Source organism: Enhydra lutris, unplaced genomic scaffold, assembly GCF_002288905.1.
Source record: "Enhydra lutris kenyoni isolate GAN:26980312 unplaced genomic scaffold, ASM228890v2 scaffoldscaffold2, whole genome shotgun sequence".
NCBI classification, from domain to species: domain Eukaryota; kingdom Metazoa; phylum Chordata; class Mammalia; order Carnivora; family Mustelidae; genus Enhydra; species Enhydra lutris.
This window is the reverse complement of record NW_019154086.1, coordinates 22,959,509-22,977,980: the sequence shown is the minus strand read 5'-3', so window position 1 is coordinate 22,977,980 and position 18,472 is coordinate 22,959,509. Positions and strand designations below refer to the sequence as shown.

At 34.4% G+C, this 18,472-nt stretch overlaps 1 protein-coding gene across 2 annotated transcripts in view; it reads right to left on the bottom strand.

The window, feature by feature from the left end:
* LOC111150874 (zinc finger B-box domain containing) overlaps positions 1-18,472 on the bottom strand; it is a 106,377-nt gene that overhangs the window by 67,105 nt on the left and 20,800 nt on the right. For both annotated transcript variants that reach the window (XM_022508540.1, XM_022508549.1), the window contains exon 6: positions 17,538-17,633. In XM_022508540.1, coding sequence (XP_022364248.1) covers positions 17,538-17,633 — 96 coding nt within the window. The remainder of the gene's footprint in view (positions 1-17,537; positions 17,634-18,472) is intronic.

Here is an 18,472-nt window from a genome sequence, read left to right as displayed (position 1 = left end):
ATGAGATTAAATCTGAGTTTGGAGATATGTAGAAAAGAAGGACTAGTAATTACAACAAGAAGATAAACTCCTCAAATTATCAAAGATCTAGGATAAAGTGCAATAAGTCCATTGGGGCACCTGGGTTGCTCAAGGGAATATATATATATATATATATATATATATATATATATACACACACATACACACACACACACATACACACACACACACACACACACATATAATTATATAATTATATAAGTATTATAATAATATATAATAAAAGATATATATATCTTTATATATAAAGGAAATATCTTTTATTTCTACAGAAAATTGTTGTCCTGCTTGTCTGATGAAACCATCTTTACAGATTATCTTAGTTCAAATTTGTTCCCTAAAAATAGGCTTTACCATAGAGTCAACTGTGCATTTTCTATGAAAGTTGAAGAAGGAAATATCCATAAATGATTTTATCAAAGGTTTCATCTATTGTGGGGATCAAAAGAAAGAGAAAAAGAGTTAACTTTAGAGCAACTAGAAAGGCAGAGAAGCAAAGATGGGAATTTCCATCTAATAGAAACTGGAAAAGAAAAACAATTTGGGTAAAAGTTCCCATATAAATACATGAAGAAACAGGAGAAAACTAAATATTTACAGGATGAAAGAATGTTGCAGTGAGGCAACTCACAACAGAATCATGTTTTAAATACAGTTCTGCTCATCATCTTTCTAAAAACAAACGTGAGTATTTGCATGATGGGTACAAAAATATCAATGGTATAAAAAAAACCCTGCTTATTGCAAGCTAAATAAAAATCAAATTCTGGAAGTGCAAAATTCATGTGGCTAAAATTTATTGCTTATTCTAGCATCATTTAAGTATAACTTTAAGTAGAACTTAAAGGACCCTTGGATTTACCTTCTCTCTGAAAGTTTAATGAAAACCACAGATTTTATTAATCAAAGATTTATGTATTGGTATTCTCCCTTTACACATAAAGAGATAATAAAAATAAATGAGGACCTGGACACATGCTCCTGATTATAAATGCAGTTTACTGAGAGAGCAATTCAGGACAGCCATACAGGAAGATCCTGATCTCACCTCCTCCCATGGACACACCAAATCTATAGCTACATATAGACCAATTCCCTCTACAAAAGACCTGAAGACCTGGAAACTAGCTGAACAAATGATAAAAGGACCATGTTAAGACAGGTAGGAGAGACAGAGATACAGTGTTGCCAAAATCCTCATCTCTGGCATGCTGACCCACAATTGGGAAGGATCTCACAACTATGGAATTTTTCCCTGAGAAGTACGGCATTATACCTACATCAGGCATCTCAGCCCTTGGGATCTATACCAGAAAGATGAGAGCCGCTGCCCGCCCCCCATCCCCCCGCCAAAATGTCTGGCTCCGAAAAACAATGGAGTTTATATCCAGGCGATCCAAAAGATTAAGGGAACAGAAACTCTACTGTCAAAGGGTTTGCATGCAGACTCACCCTGAGAAGTAAAAGCAACGGTTTGAAAAGCACCTAGACCATATGTGAAGATTCATTAGCTAATCTTCAAGTATCTCTTAAAGACACAGTAATCTGGTAGGACTTTCTGTGGGGAAGGAAGTAATGGCAGGCACCATTGCTGTGCTCTACCTGCTCCTATCTTGTTGGCACTGGTGGGCTTGCTCCACCCTCTCACCACAGCCCTGCTAAAATGAGCAGGCTTCCTCCTCTCCTGACCTCTGCCCTAAAGCTGGCAGGCTTTGCCTGCCCACCCCCTACACTCCTGTGGTCTCTCTACATCCTGCAGGCAGGCTCCACCCACAAGCTTTCCCACCTAGAGCTGGGCGGCTTGCCCTAGCTCCATGCTCCCTGTGGCCCCAGTGAAGTCAGTGAGCTTGTACTAGTGCCAACTTCTCCTATGGCCCCACTGAAGCCAGTGGGTGGGTATGCACAGTCCATACAGGGCTGCCCCTTGAACACCTGGCTCTGGTGGCTTGGATCTGTGCTACAGGGCCTCAAAGGACTAAAACAATCAAAGAGAAAGTTCTTGGCAGGCTATCAACCGGAAGGCATTGCACAGAAAGCAGACTGAAATGGTCTTTTTGTGAAAAAAGGCCTATTTACTTGTTCTGGAGCTTTAGCCTGAAGGCTAGGCATCAGTTTACCATACATATAGAGACTATGGAGAAGCTCTCAGGGAATGTATCTGGGGGATCCAGCTTTGCACTCTCCCTGGACCTTGCTACAGCTCACCTAGTAGCTCCTAGAAGGAAGCTCATATCTCATCTAAAGCCTTGATTTTTACAACTGCCATGAAGGGGCTGGCTCTGAATTGCCTGGTCTGGAGGCTGGCAGGATTGCAACTGTGGTTCCAAAGGACTGTATATATTTGCATACTTAAAAGCTGCTGCCTGAGGGTATGGATTCATGTAGGCTTGAAACTCCCTGGCTAAGACACCTCCCTTTGGAACACTGGCAGGGCTGGGAACAACCTCAAGAACTAGGTTTTATCAGGAACAAATCAGATTGCTTAGATAATCATGATGGTTCAAAAGAACCAAGAACTAAAGCAAGATTGAACAATAATGTTCCTCGTCTACACAAGGTCATGCAAGACTGGGAGAGGTAGCTGCTTCACCTAATACACAGAAACAAACACAGAGAAAGAAGCAAGTCAAGGAAATAGAGGAATATGTTCCAAACAAAAAGAACAAGATAAAGTCACAGTAAAACTCCCAATGGAACATAAGTATGTAATTTACCTGATAAAGAGTTCAAAGTAATAGTCATAAAGATGCTCACTAAATTCAGAAGAAGAGTGGATGAACACAGGGAAAATTCAACAAAAATTTTTTAAAAAATGAGAAAGTACCAAATAGAACTGAAGAACTGAAAAGTACAATAACTGAAATGAAAAATATAATAGAAAATTTCAATAGCAGATTAGATAAAGAAGAATGGATCAGAAATCTGAAAGACAGAGCAGTGGAAAACTCCCAAAAAGAGTAACAATAACAAATTAGAAAAGTATAACTTATGGGACATACACACCAAGCAGAATAACAGTCATATGCTGGAGTCTCTGAAGGAGAAGAGAAAGAAAATAAAATGGCAGAAAACTTATTTGAAGAAAGAATATCTCAAAACTTCCCTAACCTGTGAAGGAAACAGACATCTAGGTCCAGGAAGTACAGAGAGTTCCAAAAAATATAAATCAAAAAACCTACACCAGACATACTATAATCAAAATGTCAAAAGTTATAGAGAGAATCTTAAAAGCAGCAAGAGAAAAACAGCTTGTTATGTACAAGGGAACCCCCAAAAGACTATCAACTACATTTTATCAGAAGTTTTATAGGCTAGAAGATAGCGTCATGATATATTCCAAGTGCTCAAAGGAAAAAATTCCAACCAAGAATACTCTAACCTGCAAGGCTATCATTCAGAATTGAAGGAGAGAGAGTTTTCCAGGCAAGCAAAAGCCAAAGGAGTCCATCACTACTAAACTGGCCTTACAAGAAATGCTAAAGAGACTTCTTTAAGCTGAAAATAAAAGACACTAACTAAATAATAAGAAAACATATGAAAGCAAAAATCTTACAGGAGAAAGCAAATATATAATAAAGTTTAGCAAACTAGCCACTTATAAAGTTAGCATAGAGGTTAAAAGACAAAAGTAGTAAAGTTAACTAGAACTACAATAATTAGTTAGAGATACAGAAAATAAAAAGATATAAAATATAGCATCAAAAATATAAAATGGTATGGGAGGAAAATAAAAATTTAGAGTTTTTAGAATGCTTTTAATCTCAAGTTGTTATCAACTTAAAAATACTATGAAATATATATGCATGCATATATGTAGATATACATGCTCATATATACATATATAATCTTATATGTGAACCTCATCGTAAGCACAAAGCAAAAACTATAGTAGATATACAAAAGACAATGATAAAGGAATCCAAACATAACACATAATCAAAACACAAGAGAAGGAAGGGTATAAAAGAAGAAGAAAAGAAAAGAGAAAAACCACAAAAACAGCCAAAGAACTACCAAATGTCAATAAGCACATACTTATCAATAATCGCTTTAATGTAAATGAACTAAATCCTTCAGCCAAAAGACATAAAATGATTTTAATGTATTAAGAAGAGACCCATCTATATGTTGCCTACAAGAGACTCACTTTACAAATAACAACATGAACAGACTAAAAGTGAAGGGACAGAAAAAGATATTCCATGCAAATGGAAGTGAAAAAAAAAAAAAGCTGGTGTAGCTATACTTACATCAGACAAAACAGACTTTAAAACAAAAACTGTAGTAAAATACAAAGAAAGGCATTATATAATAATAAAGAGGAAAATCCAACAAGATAATATTTGTAAATATTTGTAAACCCAACATAGGAGCACCTAAATATAAAATAGGTATTAACAGACCTAAAGGAAGAAATTAACAGTGATAAAATAATACTAGGGGAATCTAATGCCCCACTTACACCAGTGGATAGGTCATCTAGATAGAAAATCAATAAGGAAACATCAGTCTTATATGAAACATTAGACTAGATATACTAAATAGATACACACAGAACATTCCATCCAACAGCAATAGAATAAACATTTTTCTCAAGTACACATGGACCTTTCTCTAGGATAGATCACATGTTAGACTACAAAATAAGTCTCAATAAATTTGAGAACACTGAAATCATAACAAGCATTTTTTTCCCAACTAAGTGGTATAAAATTAGAAATCAATTACATGAAAAAAATCACAAATATATCCGAAGAGGGAAGTTCATATTGATGCAGGTGTACCTCAAGAAAAACAAAAATTACAAATAAACAAACTTTTACACCCAAAGGAACTAGAAAAAGAACAAAAGAAGCCTCAAATTAGTAGGATAGAGAAAATAATAAAGATCAGAACAGAAACAAATGAATAGAGGGAAAAAAATGAAAAGATCAATGAAACTAAAAGCTGGTTCTTTGAAAGATAAACAAAATGGCAGACCTTTAGTTAGAATCATCAAGGAAAAAGAAAGGACTCAAATAAATGAAATAAAAAATGAAAGAGAAGATACAACTTACCCACAGAAATATAAAAGATCATAAGAGAATACTAGGAACAATTTACACTATCAAATTGGACAACCTAGAAGAAATGGATAAATTCCTAGAAACATATAATCTTCTAAAATTAATCATGAAGAAACAGAAGACCTAAATAGATTACTAGAATAAGGAGAGTGAATCAGTAATCAAAAAACTCTCAACAAACAAAAGTCTATGACCAGATTGATTCACGGATAAACTGTACCAAATATTAAAAAAAAAAAAAAAGACTTAATACTTCTCAAACTCTGCTAAATTACTGAAAAGGAAGGAATACTCCAGACTCATTTTATGAGGTCAGCATTACTCCGATACCAAAACCAGACAAGGATACCACAAAAAAGGAAAATTACAATTTACAATCTAATATCCCTAATGCATATAGATTAAAAATTCTCAGCGAAATATTAACAAACCAAACTCAACAACACATTAATAGGATCATATGCTATGATCAAGTGAGATTTATTCCAACGATGCAAGAATGGTTCAACATCTGCAAATCAATCAACATGATTCACTGCATTAACAAAATGAAGGATAAAAATCACAGTCTTCTTACCAGATGCCAAAAAAAGCACTTGACCAAATTCAGCATCCATTCATAATAAAAACTATCAACAAGGAAGACAAGTAAGAAATTTTATAATAAAAACTATCAACAAGAAAGAAAGAAAGAATCTCAAAACAATAAAGGTCATATATGACAAACCCAAAATTAACATCATACTTAATGGTAAAAAGCTGAAAGCTTTCCTTCTAAGACTGGGAACAAGACAAACCTGCCCATTCTCACCACTTTTGTTTCACAGATCATTGGAAATCCTAGACATAGCAAAGAAAAAGAAACAAGCAATCAAATTGGAAAGGAAGAAATAAAATGGTCATTATTTATAGATGACATAATACTATATATATAGGAAACCCTAATGACTCCACTAAAAAAATCTATCAGAATTAATAAATGAAATTAGTAAAGTAGTAAGATACAAAATCAATATACAGAAATCTGTTTTCTATACACTAATAGCAAACTATCAGAAAGAGAAATTAAGAAAGCAATCCCTTTTAGAATTACATGAAATTGAATAGAAAACTTAGAAATAAATTTAACCAAGGAAGTAAATGAACTATACACTGAAAACTATAAAACACTGATGAAAGAATTTGAAGACATAAATAAATGGAAAGATATTATGTGCTCATGTATTAAAAGAATTAATATTGTCAAAATGTCCATACAACCCAAAGCAATCTACAGATTAAATGCAATCCCCATCAAAATACCAATGATATTTTTCACAGAATTAGAACAAATTATTCTAAACTTCATATGGAACAACAAAAGACCGTGAATAACAAAGATTTGAGATTTATCAAACCAATCTTAAGAAAGAAGAACAAAGTTGGAGATATCAGGCTCCCTGACTTCAAACTATACTACAAAGCTAAAGTAATCAAACTGGTATAGTACTGGCATAAAACCAGGCCTGTAGATGAAATAAAACAGAAGAGAGATCCCAGAAATAAACCCACACATATATGGTCAATAATTTATAATACAGAGTCAAGAATATACAACAGAGAGAGTAAGGACAGTCTCTTTAATAAATGGTGTTGGGAAAACTGGACAGACATATGCAAAAGAATGAAACTAGAGTATTATTTTACAGCACACACAAAAATTAACTCAACATAGATTAAGTACTTGAATATCAAACCTGAAACCATAAAACTGCTAATAGACAGTAAACTCCCAGACATCAGGCTTGGTTTTCAATTTTTGGATATGACTCCAAAAGCAAAGGCAACAAAGACAAAAATATATAAGTGGGACTACATCCAACTAAAAACCTTCCGCATATCAAAAGAGACTATCAGCAAAATGAAACAGCAACCTTCTCAATGGAAGAGAACATTTGCAAATCATATAACCAATAAGGGATTAATATTTAAAATATATGAAGAATTCAAACAACTGAAGAGCAAAAAACAAAACCAAACAAAAAGCAAAACAAAAACCTAAAGAATCTGATTAAGAAATGGGCAGAGGATCTAAACAGAAATTTTTCCAAAGACATACAGATGGCTAATAGGCACATGAAAAGATATTCAAATTCACTACCAGGAAAATGCAAACCAAAACCACAATGAGGTATGGCCTCACATCTGTTACAATGGCTGTTACCAAAAAGACAAGAAACAAGTGTGGGCGAGGGTGTAGAAGAAAGGGAACCCTCATATACTGTTGCTGGAAATGTAAATTGGTATAGCCAGCATGGAAAACAGTATGGAGGTTTCCTTAAAAATTACTAAGAGAACTATCATAGGATCCAGCTATTCCACTTTGTGGTATTTACCTACAGAAAACAAAAACACTAATTTGTAAATATATACGCACCCTTTCATTGACTGTAGCAGTATATACAATAGCCAAGATATGGAAACCTAAGTGTCTACTACTAGATGAATGGATAAAGAAGAAGTGGTATATATATACATATATGTATATGTGTATGTATGTATGTATTTATAATATTATACACACACACAATGGAATACTACTCAGCCACAAAGAAGGAGGGAATCTTGCCACTTGTGAAAATATGGATGGACCTTGAGGGTTTTATGCAAAGCAAAATAAGTCAGACAGACAGACACTGCATGATTTCATTCACATGCAGAATCTAAAAAAACAAAACAAATGGACAAACAAAACAAAACCCATAAATACAGAGAAGAGATACATGGCTATTAGAGGGAAGGGGGTTGGATAAAATGGATGAAGGTGGTTAACTGCACGGTGACAGATGATAACTTATTGAGGTGATCACTTTGTAATGTATACAAAAATGGAATTATTTTGAACACCCGAAACTAATATGATGTTACACATCAATTTTATTTCAATTAAAAAAATAAAAAATGTGGTTTACTATTCAAGGGATAGTAAATGTCAAATAAAAGTAATCCAGACTCAATATTTAATAGTGTCAAAAGTGATATGAAAATCATGAAATAAAACACACTTCATCCAGGAAAATATTTTAAAATAAGGCAATAAAGCATATGTATATAAAAGAAAACATATTGTCGAAAACTGTTAAATCACTTGATATCCAGAAAAATAATAAAATGGGATCTTGGTCTAAATAACTGTGCTTTTCAAGTTTTATTAACATTTAAAAATTCTACTTAGATAGCAATCTTAAAAGTGAGACAGAATAGCAACAAAAAAATAACACAGGAAATTCACACCTGCAATCTTTCTATTTGCAGTTTTGATGCCGTATAATTATGCACTATATTAATTATTTTGGCAAGTGCTTACTATTGTTTTCAACTAATATTACATGTCTAATGCATCCAGATGAGTTAGCTGCTTTCAGTAATTACTCATATTGAGCTACATGAGAAAGAAATGATTTTATATGCAGTGCTCTGAATAATAGATTTTTTAGCATAGCAGAATAAGCTTCCTAACAAATAACAATCAATAATTTGTCATATTTGGTTTTTACATATAGTAGTGCTATTACATCACAATTGAACATTTTTATCCTATAAAGACCAATGAACATAAAATACTGTAAAACTTGTCAGATTCCATGAAAAAAATTTTAAGAACATTACTAGCACCTGCAAATTATAAAGGCTCCTCAAATATTCAATAACAATGTGATTGATTAAAGGTTCAGACATGTGGTTAGAATAATAATTTTTATGGTCCCCTCCAAAATTGAGATTCTATTATTCTCTATTCAGATAATGAGAAAGTCTGTTTTTCTCTAAAACTTTACTTCACTGGTTGTTCACGAGCCTCCCGAAATATATATTACTATAATGATTTTAAAAATAACCCTAAAACCGAAGGTAACCTTTTCATTAATTCTTTAGATTCATTACTATGAATATAATTTGTTTTCCAGGTTCTAAATTTAGAATGTAGGAACTGTGCTGAATTTCTCCAAGTACTACATCCTGACTAATAAAACCTAATATATGGAGCACCTGCTATAAGCAGAATACTTTTATATTTGTTGTCATTTAATTTGTTCCTCACAACAACCCTACAAGTTTCTGAGCTTACATATATGAGTTTTATCTTAAAGAGTTCTGTAGTATAAATATTATAGAAACACCCTTCTTTCCCTTTGATATTAGTTTGAACCACATCTGCATTAAACCCTTGCACTGTATCCTTCTCCACCGTATCTGTTACTCCATCTGTCATTTGATTTTGTAACATACTCCCTAAACCACTTATGTTCTTCCAACTCCTCCCTGATAGTAACAGAAGCCCTACTCTCCCTTTTCCATACCCTTTCAAATGTCACCTTTTTCTCTTCTTTAGCTTTTCTTAATACTAGCATTGAACAAGTCATCATAGATGTGGTTTCACTGAAGTGTTGCCTATTAACTGTCCATCCCTAGGTCTTCTCAAAACTTGTAGGGGCACCTGGGTGACACAGTTGGTTAAGCTTCCAGCTCTTGGTTTCAGCTCAGGAGTGATCTCAGGGTGGTGAGCTCAGGGTTGTGAGATCAAGCCCCACACAGGTCTCTACACTAGCACAAAGTCTCCTCAAAACTCTCTCTCCCCCGGCCCTCCAGCCCCGTGTGTGCTCTCTCTCTCTCTCAAATAAATAAATAAATCTTTAAGAAATGAAGAGAAAACTTCTTGTCAGTGTTTCTCCAAAGAACAAAAGTTAAAAATAGAACTACCTTATGATCCAACAATGAAACTGCTGGTTATTTATACACAGAATATAAGAACACCAATTCAAAGGGATACATGCATCCCTATGTTTACAGCAGCATTATCTACAATAGCCAAGATAAGGAAAGAGCAAGTGTCTACTGACTGATGAATGGATAAAGAAGATGTGCTATATATATATACAATGGAATATTACTCAGCCATAAAAAGAATGAGATCTTGCCATTTGCAACATGGGTAGCTAGAGAGTATAATGCTAAGTAAAGTCAGTCAATCAGAGAAAGACAAATACCATATGATCTCACTCATATGTGGAATTTAAGAACTAAAACAAACAAACATAAGTGGGGGGGGGGAGGAAAACCCAGAAACAGACTCTTAACTATAGAAAACAAACTCATGATTACCAGAAGGGAAGGGGGTGGAGGGATGGGTGAAATAGGTGATGGGCCTTAAGGAGTGCACTTGTCCTGATGAGCACCAGGTGTTGTATGGAAGTGGTGAATCACTAAATTCAACACCTAAACTAATATTACACTGAATTAGCTTACTGGAATTTATGTAAGAACTTGGGGGAAAAAAAGGGATGAAATACTGTCATCTGCAAAGACAAAGATGGAGCTTGAAAGTATAATGCTAAGTGAAATGTCGGAGAAAGACAAATACCTTATTTCACTCATATGTAGAATTTAAGAAACAAAACAAGCAAAGGGAAAACATAAGAGAGGAAAAAAAGAGATAAACCAAGAAACAGCCTCTTAATTACAAAGAACTACCTGATGGTTACCAGAGGTGAGAGGGATGGGAGGACGGGGAAATAGGTGACGGGGACTAAGGAGTGCACTTGTCTTGATGAGCCCAGGGGGATGTATGGAACTGTTGAAGTACTAGATTGTACACCTGCAATATAACACTGTATGCTAGAAAAAAAAGAGGGGGGGAGACAAAAACAAGTGTTGGCTAGGACACAGTGAGATCAGAACTCTCAAATTCTGTTGACTGGAATGTCGAATGGAGCAGCCACTTTGGAACACCCTCTGGGAGTTGCTCAAACAATTAAAGACAGAGTTACCCTGTGGCCTAACAATTTCACTGGTAGAGAAATAGCTAAGAGAAATAAAAACATATGTCCATATAAAAACCTGTACGTAAATGTCCATAACAGCATTATTCATAATAGCCAAAAGTTGTAACCAACAAATGTCCATCAAACAATGAGTAAACAAAATATGGTATATCAATGTATACAACGGAATGTTATTTAGCCTTAAATATAAATGAAGTACTGACACATGCTACAATGTGGATGCACCTTGAAAACTTTTTATTTTTACTGAGTAAAAGAAGCCAGTCATTAAAGACCACATATTATACAACTCAATTTATATGAAATATAGGCTAATCTACAGAGACAGAAAGTAGATTAGTGGTTGCCAGGAGATTGGAGGAAGGAGGGTATTGGGAGATGGGAGTAGCAGCAAAAGCGTACGGGGTTTCTTTTTGAGGTGATGAAAATGTTCTACGATTAATTGTGCTGATGGTTATACATTATCTGTGAATATACTAAAATCTACTGAATTGAGTTGATGAATTCATAAATTCATCAATCCTTGAGATACAACATCATCCTTGAGATACAACAAGTTGTATCTCAAGGAAGCTGTTTTCAAAATATTCTTGTCAACAATGCTGCACGAGTGTTCTTCATTTATCTTTTGGGCATTCCACCATTTTGTTTTTTGAAACTGTAATGCTCACCAAGGAGTCTGCCTGAGTTAACCAAACTTTCAGGCTCACAAGGCTGTCATCTGACCAGTTTTGGCATCGGTCCGCTGAGAAGGGTAAGAACAGGGACAGCACTTTACTAATAGGACAGCACCAGTTGTTCGTGGGTGGGAGTCTTGCAGAAATTCACGCACAAGTACAGCTTGAATAGGTGAGGATGATACCTGCTTAGGAGCTTTATTTTCCACCAGTCAATCCCCATCTGCACGGCTTCCAGAGGCCCCCAGCAGAAGGCATAGATACAAAGCTCACCACACTCCGGGAGCTGTGGCTTACTTGAAGTATTTATAGTTCTCCCATTTGGAGGCAATCTGCCAATCAGGGGTTATGTTTACCATAAATATGTTGTCTAGGAACACAGCTGACATCACTACCTTTATCTTCTTCCCAGGGATACAGCTAGGAAATTAAAGTTCAAACACTCAGACTTAAAAGGCTTTTGCTGGCCCTTCACCCACAGAACACATTAATATACCATAAATTCCTTTAATTACCCAATCTTTGGTTTTCAAAATTCAGAGAATAATAAAATTTTGCTACTTAACATACAGTTTCAAATTATTTCAGGAGCTTGATCATATCATTGGGGACTCATTCATGTTGCCATTTATTCAAAAATTTGATTTATGTGGGCCAGGTATAATGTTAAGCACTGAGAATACGGTGATGAACAAAATAGAAATAGTCTCTTTCCTCACAGGATTTGAAATTTATCAGAAGCTATAAAAGAGTGTATGGTTGATAAGAATATAATTTTAAAAAACCCTTTGATAGAGGAAGTACAAAGTGATAATCATATAGAAGGGTAATAAATGCAAACTTGTAGCATAAGGAATCTTTGTTAATAACACTATTCATACTTAAGAAATAGGAGAAAAACATGCCATGGCTCAGTTGTTTATATATATTTTAGGTATTTTGTTTTTTCTTAAGTGTAATATTAACTAATATTTATAAATAGCAAATTTATACAAGACATTTACATTACCTAAACTTTAAAATCATAAGAATTTGTGATAATTCTTTTTTAAGGGAATATTTACTCTTCATCCCTACGTATCTATCTTATTGCTGAGACTTTGGAGAAGGAAAGGAGCATGTTCACTGCTGCCCCTTCTGGGTTTTCTCTCTGAGCTCTGCCTGTCCGGAGAAGGAGACATTGCAATCTAGATAACCATTAAGAAGTTTTACTGGGTAGATCCTGCCCTGGCAAAGGGAAATGTCTACCACTTGGGAGTGGGGTAAAAAAATGTTCAATTCCAGGAAGAATTGGGAAGCTGACTGTGGCAATCAGTAATTTTAATTGTAGCAATAATAAAATTGATATTTAGATTTCTATGTCTTCACTCTAATATCTATTTCTCACTTGGTTCACAATCTGAAAAATGAAGAAAAAGAGATATTATACGTTGACCTCCAAAAATTGCAGCGCACTCTAAAGTTGGGCTAAAAATTCTATAATTCCATTCTGAATTGGATATTGTCATGGGTCAGGCTCCCAGGAAACAAATTCTGAGATCTGCCTGCCTAACTTTTAGTGGGAAATTCTTTGAAAAGAACAAGTATGATTGACAAAAGAGGAAAATTTAGGGAAAGAGGAAAACTGAATTTGATGCGATTGACAGTTGAAGCTATGATGGCCCATCAGCTATTCTCAACTGAGGCAAGGGTCTGCTCCTGGGAACTTGTACCCTCACGTAGACCAGAAATTGGACCAGAAAATGACTGCCTCAAGGAATGGAGTGTAAGCTTGGAAGTGGCACTTCTCTTTGGGCAAGAGCAGTTCCCAAGAAGAGGCCCAAATATGATCCACCTATAGGCAATTACTCCAGGTAGCTAAGGAAGTGAGTATCTCAATCCTGAAGAGGAGGATCTCAGTAGCACACCATGGCATCTATAAATACTGTGTACACACAGCATTTAAAATGGGTCCATTAAGATCATCTTAGTAATAATGATATTGTCCAAATGACTAGCTATGATTTAAAAACACTGTATTATTCCTAACATTAACAGAACAATGACAGTGTGAGCCTGTAAGCTGATACTGGTCACTGTCAACTAAAAGAAAAAACTACCATAAATAGCATTCTGATGATAACTGAAGTTCTACCTGATGATTACTTTCCTACAAGTATGTTCAAGCAAACATATAACTCTATTATATCTACATAGACATACCTTTCTTTGGAGATTAAAAAAAGGTAAAGAGGCTGCATATAAATGCTTTATACCAGAAAACATGGAAATACTACCTCAATTATCTCTTCACTCATTAATAACCATCCCCCTTCCCAAATCTCTCCCTCCCAGCTAAGAAAAATCTCCATTCCGATTAAGAAAACACACATACCAGAATCTATTAGTGATGTACCTAATCCAACCTCCCTTTGTGCATGTAGTATTTCATAATGGAATACCTTTTGGTTGCTTTCCCTCCTATCTTCTATTATCTCTGATTAACCTTGTCTCTTGTGTTTGATCGGATGTTGGTAAAAGGAAATAGAAATGCCTGATAGATTAAGACCTTATTTTTCATCAATGTGAGGCTTACTCACTGAAAAAACTTTGTTTCAATCCTTAAAGTATTGCAAATCATTCTAAATGTAGAAATAGGATTTTCATCCTTAGTAATTCTCCTCATGCATTTGCACTTTATTTTGCAGATAATTAACTATTTAACAGAGATTGGAGAGGTGAAAAAAGAAAAAAACTTGTGTTAGAATCACTGCCAAGTATAAATCAATCATAAATCAAAAGAAAGACCCTTTGAAATTCCAATATCAGTCAACATGGAAATGGTAATAGTTTGCCTTCAATTTTTTCAAGGATTTACCTCTTAAGTAAAAGAATATATGCAGTACAAAATGGTCCCTGTTGACTGTGAACTATATAAAGACTCACTGGGCTATAGGATGGGGGCTGAAACAGTTTACAGCAATCAAATTTGGCTGTGCTCTAAAATAACCAGAAATGTCAGCATAGGTTAAAGAATATAAAAGTAGAGTAGCCATTAGCTTAGAAAGCTTGCTTTTTATATAGTAATGCTTAAAAGTCAAGTATCAAATGTCTGCTCTAACTTCTCAAATTTGGCATGAATTCAACACTCAACAAAAAAATCTCATGGCTTTGACAGTTGCCAAATTAGTGGAAAGGTAAAAATACTATATGACTGGTTAATGAGAGTTAAACAGAGAGAGACACCATTCACTGCTGACCAATGATCCTCAGGCCAGGGAACAACAGCAGCAAGAACCTTTACTGATGGGAAAAAACAAGGGAGAATGATGAAAACAAGGAGAAAAAAACAAGATGACTGGAAAAAAAAAAATTAAAGGGCTAAACAGAGAACAGAACGAGGAAGAAAATGCCAGATAGCTAACGGGACAATTGATTAAGAGCAAGAAGTGATAGCAGAGAATTAGTAAGACCATGATAAAGAAGAAAAATGAAATACTAATCAGAGCAAACCTCTTAGAAGGAAGGTATAGCTCCACCTACTACATCTGCTGGCCAAGGCCTCTTATTAACTAATAAACTATTGTAACAGCTAGTGGGCAAAACAATGAGCAGGAGTCACCAAAATACAGTGAGACTGTATTCACCGTAATCTTTACTAAGATGGGAGGGAGTATGTTATACATTTTGAAAGCTTCCTTAAAACAAAAATCTCTTTTTAATTTAAATTTTTGTTCAATGAATAAAGGTCAAATTTACCTGATTTATTTGGAAAAAATCTTCAAGGTATTTCACTACATAGCAATCTGGGTAAGTGAAATGTTGTTATATAAAAAGAGGAACAATATATGTTCAGCTCCCAACATGCGTAGTCTCCCCATACTTTTCTCTAAGTTTAGCCTCCTAATTTGATTTCCCCAGTAGGCAATGAACTTCCAAGAACTATCCTCGAAATAGCATCAAGTAGCAACTTTTGTCTTCACAGACTGTAGGGCAACACAGAGGACTAACATGAATATGGAAAATACATAGTTCTCTATGGTATTTAACTTTAAAATACATACATAAAGGAACCCCTGTGTTTAAAGAGACATCTCAAGGATTTGTTGTCACTTGCTATGCTCTTTGATTCACACCTGTCATAAAATTCACTTCTGTTAACTTTTAGAGATGAATGTGTCTTCCACAACTTGAGATTCACTAGGAACTTAAATGCCATTTTACTATTTCTGGCTCACCAACCTTTCTTCCCCTGCAATCAAAGCTAGAAAATGTGATGCTGGTAGGATATAACAACAGTGTATGATACAAAGTATATATTCATAAGTATTAATTCTCTCTTCCCTATCAATTCCACACTAGAATTACATGAGAATCCCATCTAGAAAGATGACATTCTTCTTTTTAAGACATAAAAGACATAGATTTTAATGACATAATGTTTATAAAGCATACACTATATTGCATTGCTTTTAGTAAGCATGATTTGACCCATATTATATCTGTCTCTAGATAACAATAAGCCATATCACAGCACAGTCTGTCTTTTGAAATTGTGTATATGTGTGTGTGATGTGTATGAAAGAAAGAGAGGGAGCGAGAGGGAGAGAGACATGAAAGAGAGGAATAGAGATGGGGAAGGAGGGAGGGAGAGGAGAGAATACCTCCGATCCATGTCTCATTCTTCTTTGTATCTTCCAGACCAGCAAATATTACTAATATGCGCTTGGTGGGCGAGGGAATTAGACTCTACCCTTAAAGTGGAGTGTCTTTAAATTCTACATTAGTTCTATATTAACAATTAGTTTCACTTTTATAGACATTAATTTACAATTCTATAACTGTCCAGTTGTATAAACCTTCCTGAGACAGGAGAGTAACAGGTGGTTGGTTATTTTTGTTTTGTTTTTCTCTCATGATTTCTGCTAAGAAACTCTAAATACTGAGTAGTCACTGAAAAGTAAGTAACTTTGGTAAATACTGATACGAATAAGGTCTGTTTTATGTTTTGTGATTATTATGACTTGGGTCATCAGCATCTTTGAGAGTTGTCAATATTTATGCTGAGGTGTCATGTAAAAATTGAAACCTACCAGTTTCTTTCTAAATATTGATCTGATCATCTCCTTCCTTTTGCCTACAAGATAGTAAAATCTTTAACCCATTACACAAGGTCCTTGGTTCTCACTTAGGTCCTTAAGAGCAGAATCCTAGTGTCATTCATCTGTGTAAGGTACTGCCTAGCACAGACCTTGCTTTCTAAAAGATAGTCAATAAATATTTGTTGAATAAATTGCTGCATAATGAATGAAATCTATGACAAATCAGTGCACTGTGAAATGTAACCAGTATAATATGTCCTATCTATATTTAACCATATTTCTTATTTAAGTATTAGAATTTTTAAACCATCTGACAGGGTTTGAACTTGAGCATTTCACAGAACAATGCCTATATGAGGAAAAATAAAAGCTTCTATTATGTAGGAGGAAAAGTAGAAACCTGAGAGATAAGCTTATTTAAATGATAATGGGTGAGGACAAATACAAGACTAATTTAAAAAAAACATGAAAAGGAAACAGTAGAGATTTCTATTTATAAACTATATAGAAATAATACTTAAAGCAAACCATGTGTTCATTTGAAACCACAATAGATAAAAATACTGTCTAATTTTTAAATGTCAAGTTCACAGATAAAATGCATGATCTAAAAACTCTAATCAAGCTCATGTCTCAGGAACTATATTAAAACACAGTTTAAATAGCAAAATTGAACCCAGATTAACACTCAGTAAAATAATTTTAAGATATAAGTAAAAAACTGTACATAATAGAATTTTATAAATTAATATAATTCGTCCTAAATTCTAGATAATTAAACATGTTTTAAATGTCTTTTGGTTGAAACATTTTATAAATACAGTACAAGTAAAGCATTTTTAAAAGTCATACCTGCAAAAGAGTTGTTCTATGGAGTTTTAGTGCCCCCTTCTGGTGAATTTTAGCAAAGCAACCCAAACAATAATCTTCTCCACATTCAAGGCATACCTTAAAAGACATTAAAATATCACACAATCTTATATTAATATGACCTTGAGAAAACATTTGCATAAAGAAGTCATTATTCTTATCTTTATTTCTCCAATTTCATGCCTAGATGTCATCAGAATCGAGAAGCCCAAGGAAACTGGAACAATTTAACCCAAAAAACTAATTTGTAAACTCTAATTACCGTCATATGAAAATAAATATAATAGCTGCAAGTAACTTTTAGATATATGTGTTAGATGTATATATGTATATACAATTCCAAGTAAGTCATAAAACATCAGCAACCTGGGACCAAACTTCTTGACCTGGTAAAAACTAAGCAGGCATTCTCTCTGGGTCAAAACTACTTCATTTTTATGAGTTCCTTAATTTTTCTCTATTGATCTACATGGCACAATGCATATACTGTTTGTCTTCAGAAATCCCCACACACTTCTTTCAATGGTACTAATTCACTGGTGATTCTCAAAATATGGTTTGAGAAGTATGCTTAGAAGATTCCTCAAAGGAAAGTAAGTATAAGAAAAAGAACAGGATAGAACCCCATCAATATGTCAGCAATTCTTATGACTGGCAAAATGATTATGGACAATTTTATATTTATCTTTCAAATTCTCTATGGTGTTAAAATGAAATTTTTTTAATTTATGAATAAATTGATGGGATATACCTGTACCTATGATGGTGCTGAGCAAGACTGAGAGTAAAAAGAAAAAAAAAATGGAATTTTTACTGCGACTGAAAGTACTACAGGCAGTTGTACAGCCACTTCAATGTGAGCCTATACAACATGAGAAAAAGCAGCCCAAATGGCTAAGACCTCTAATTTTCTTGAG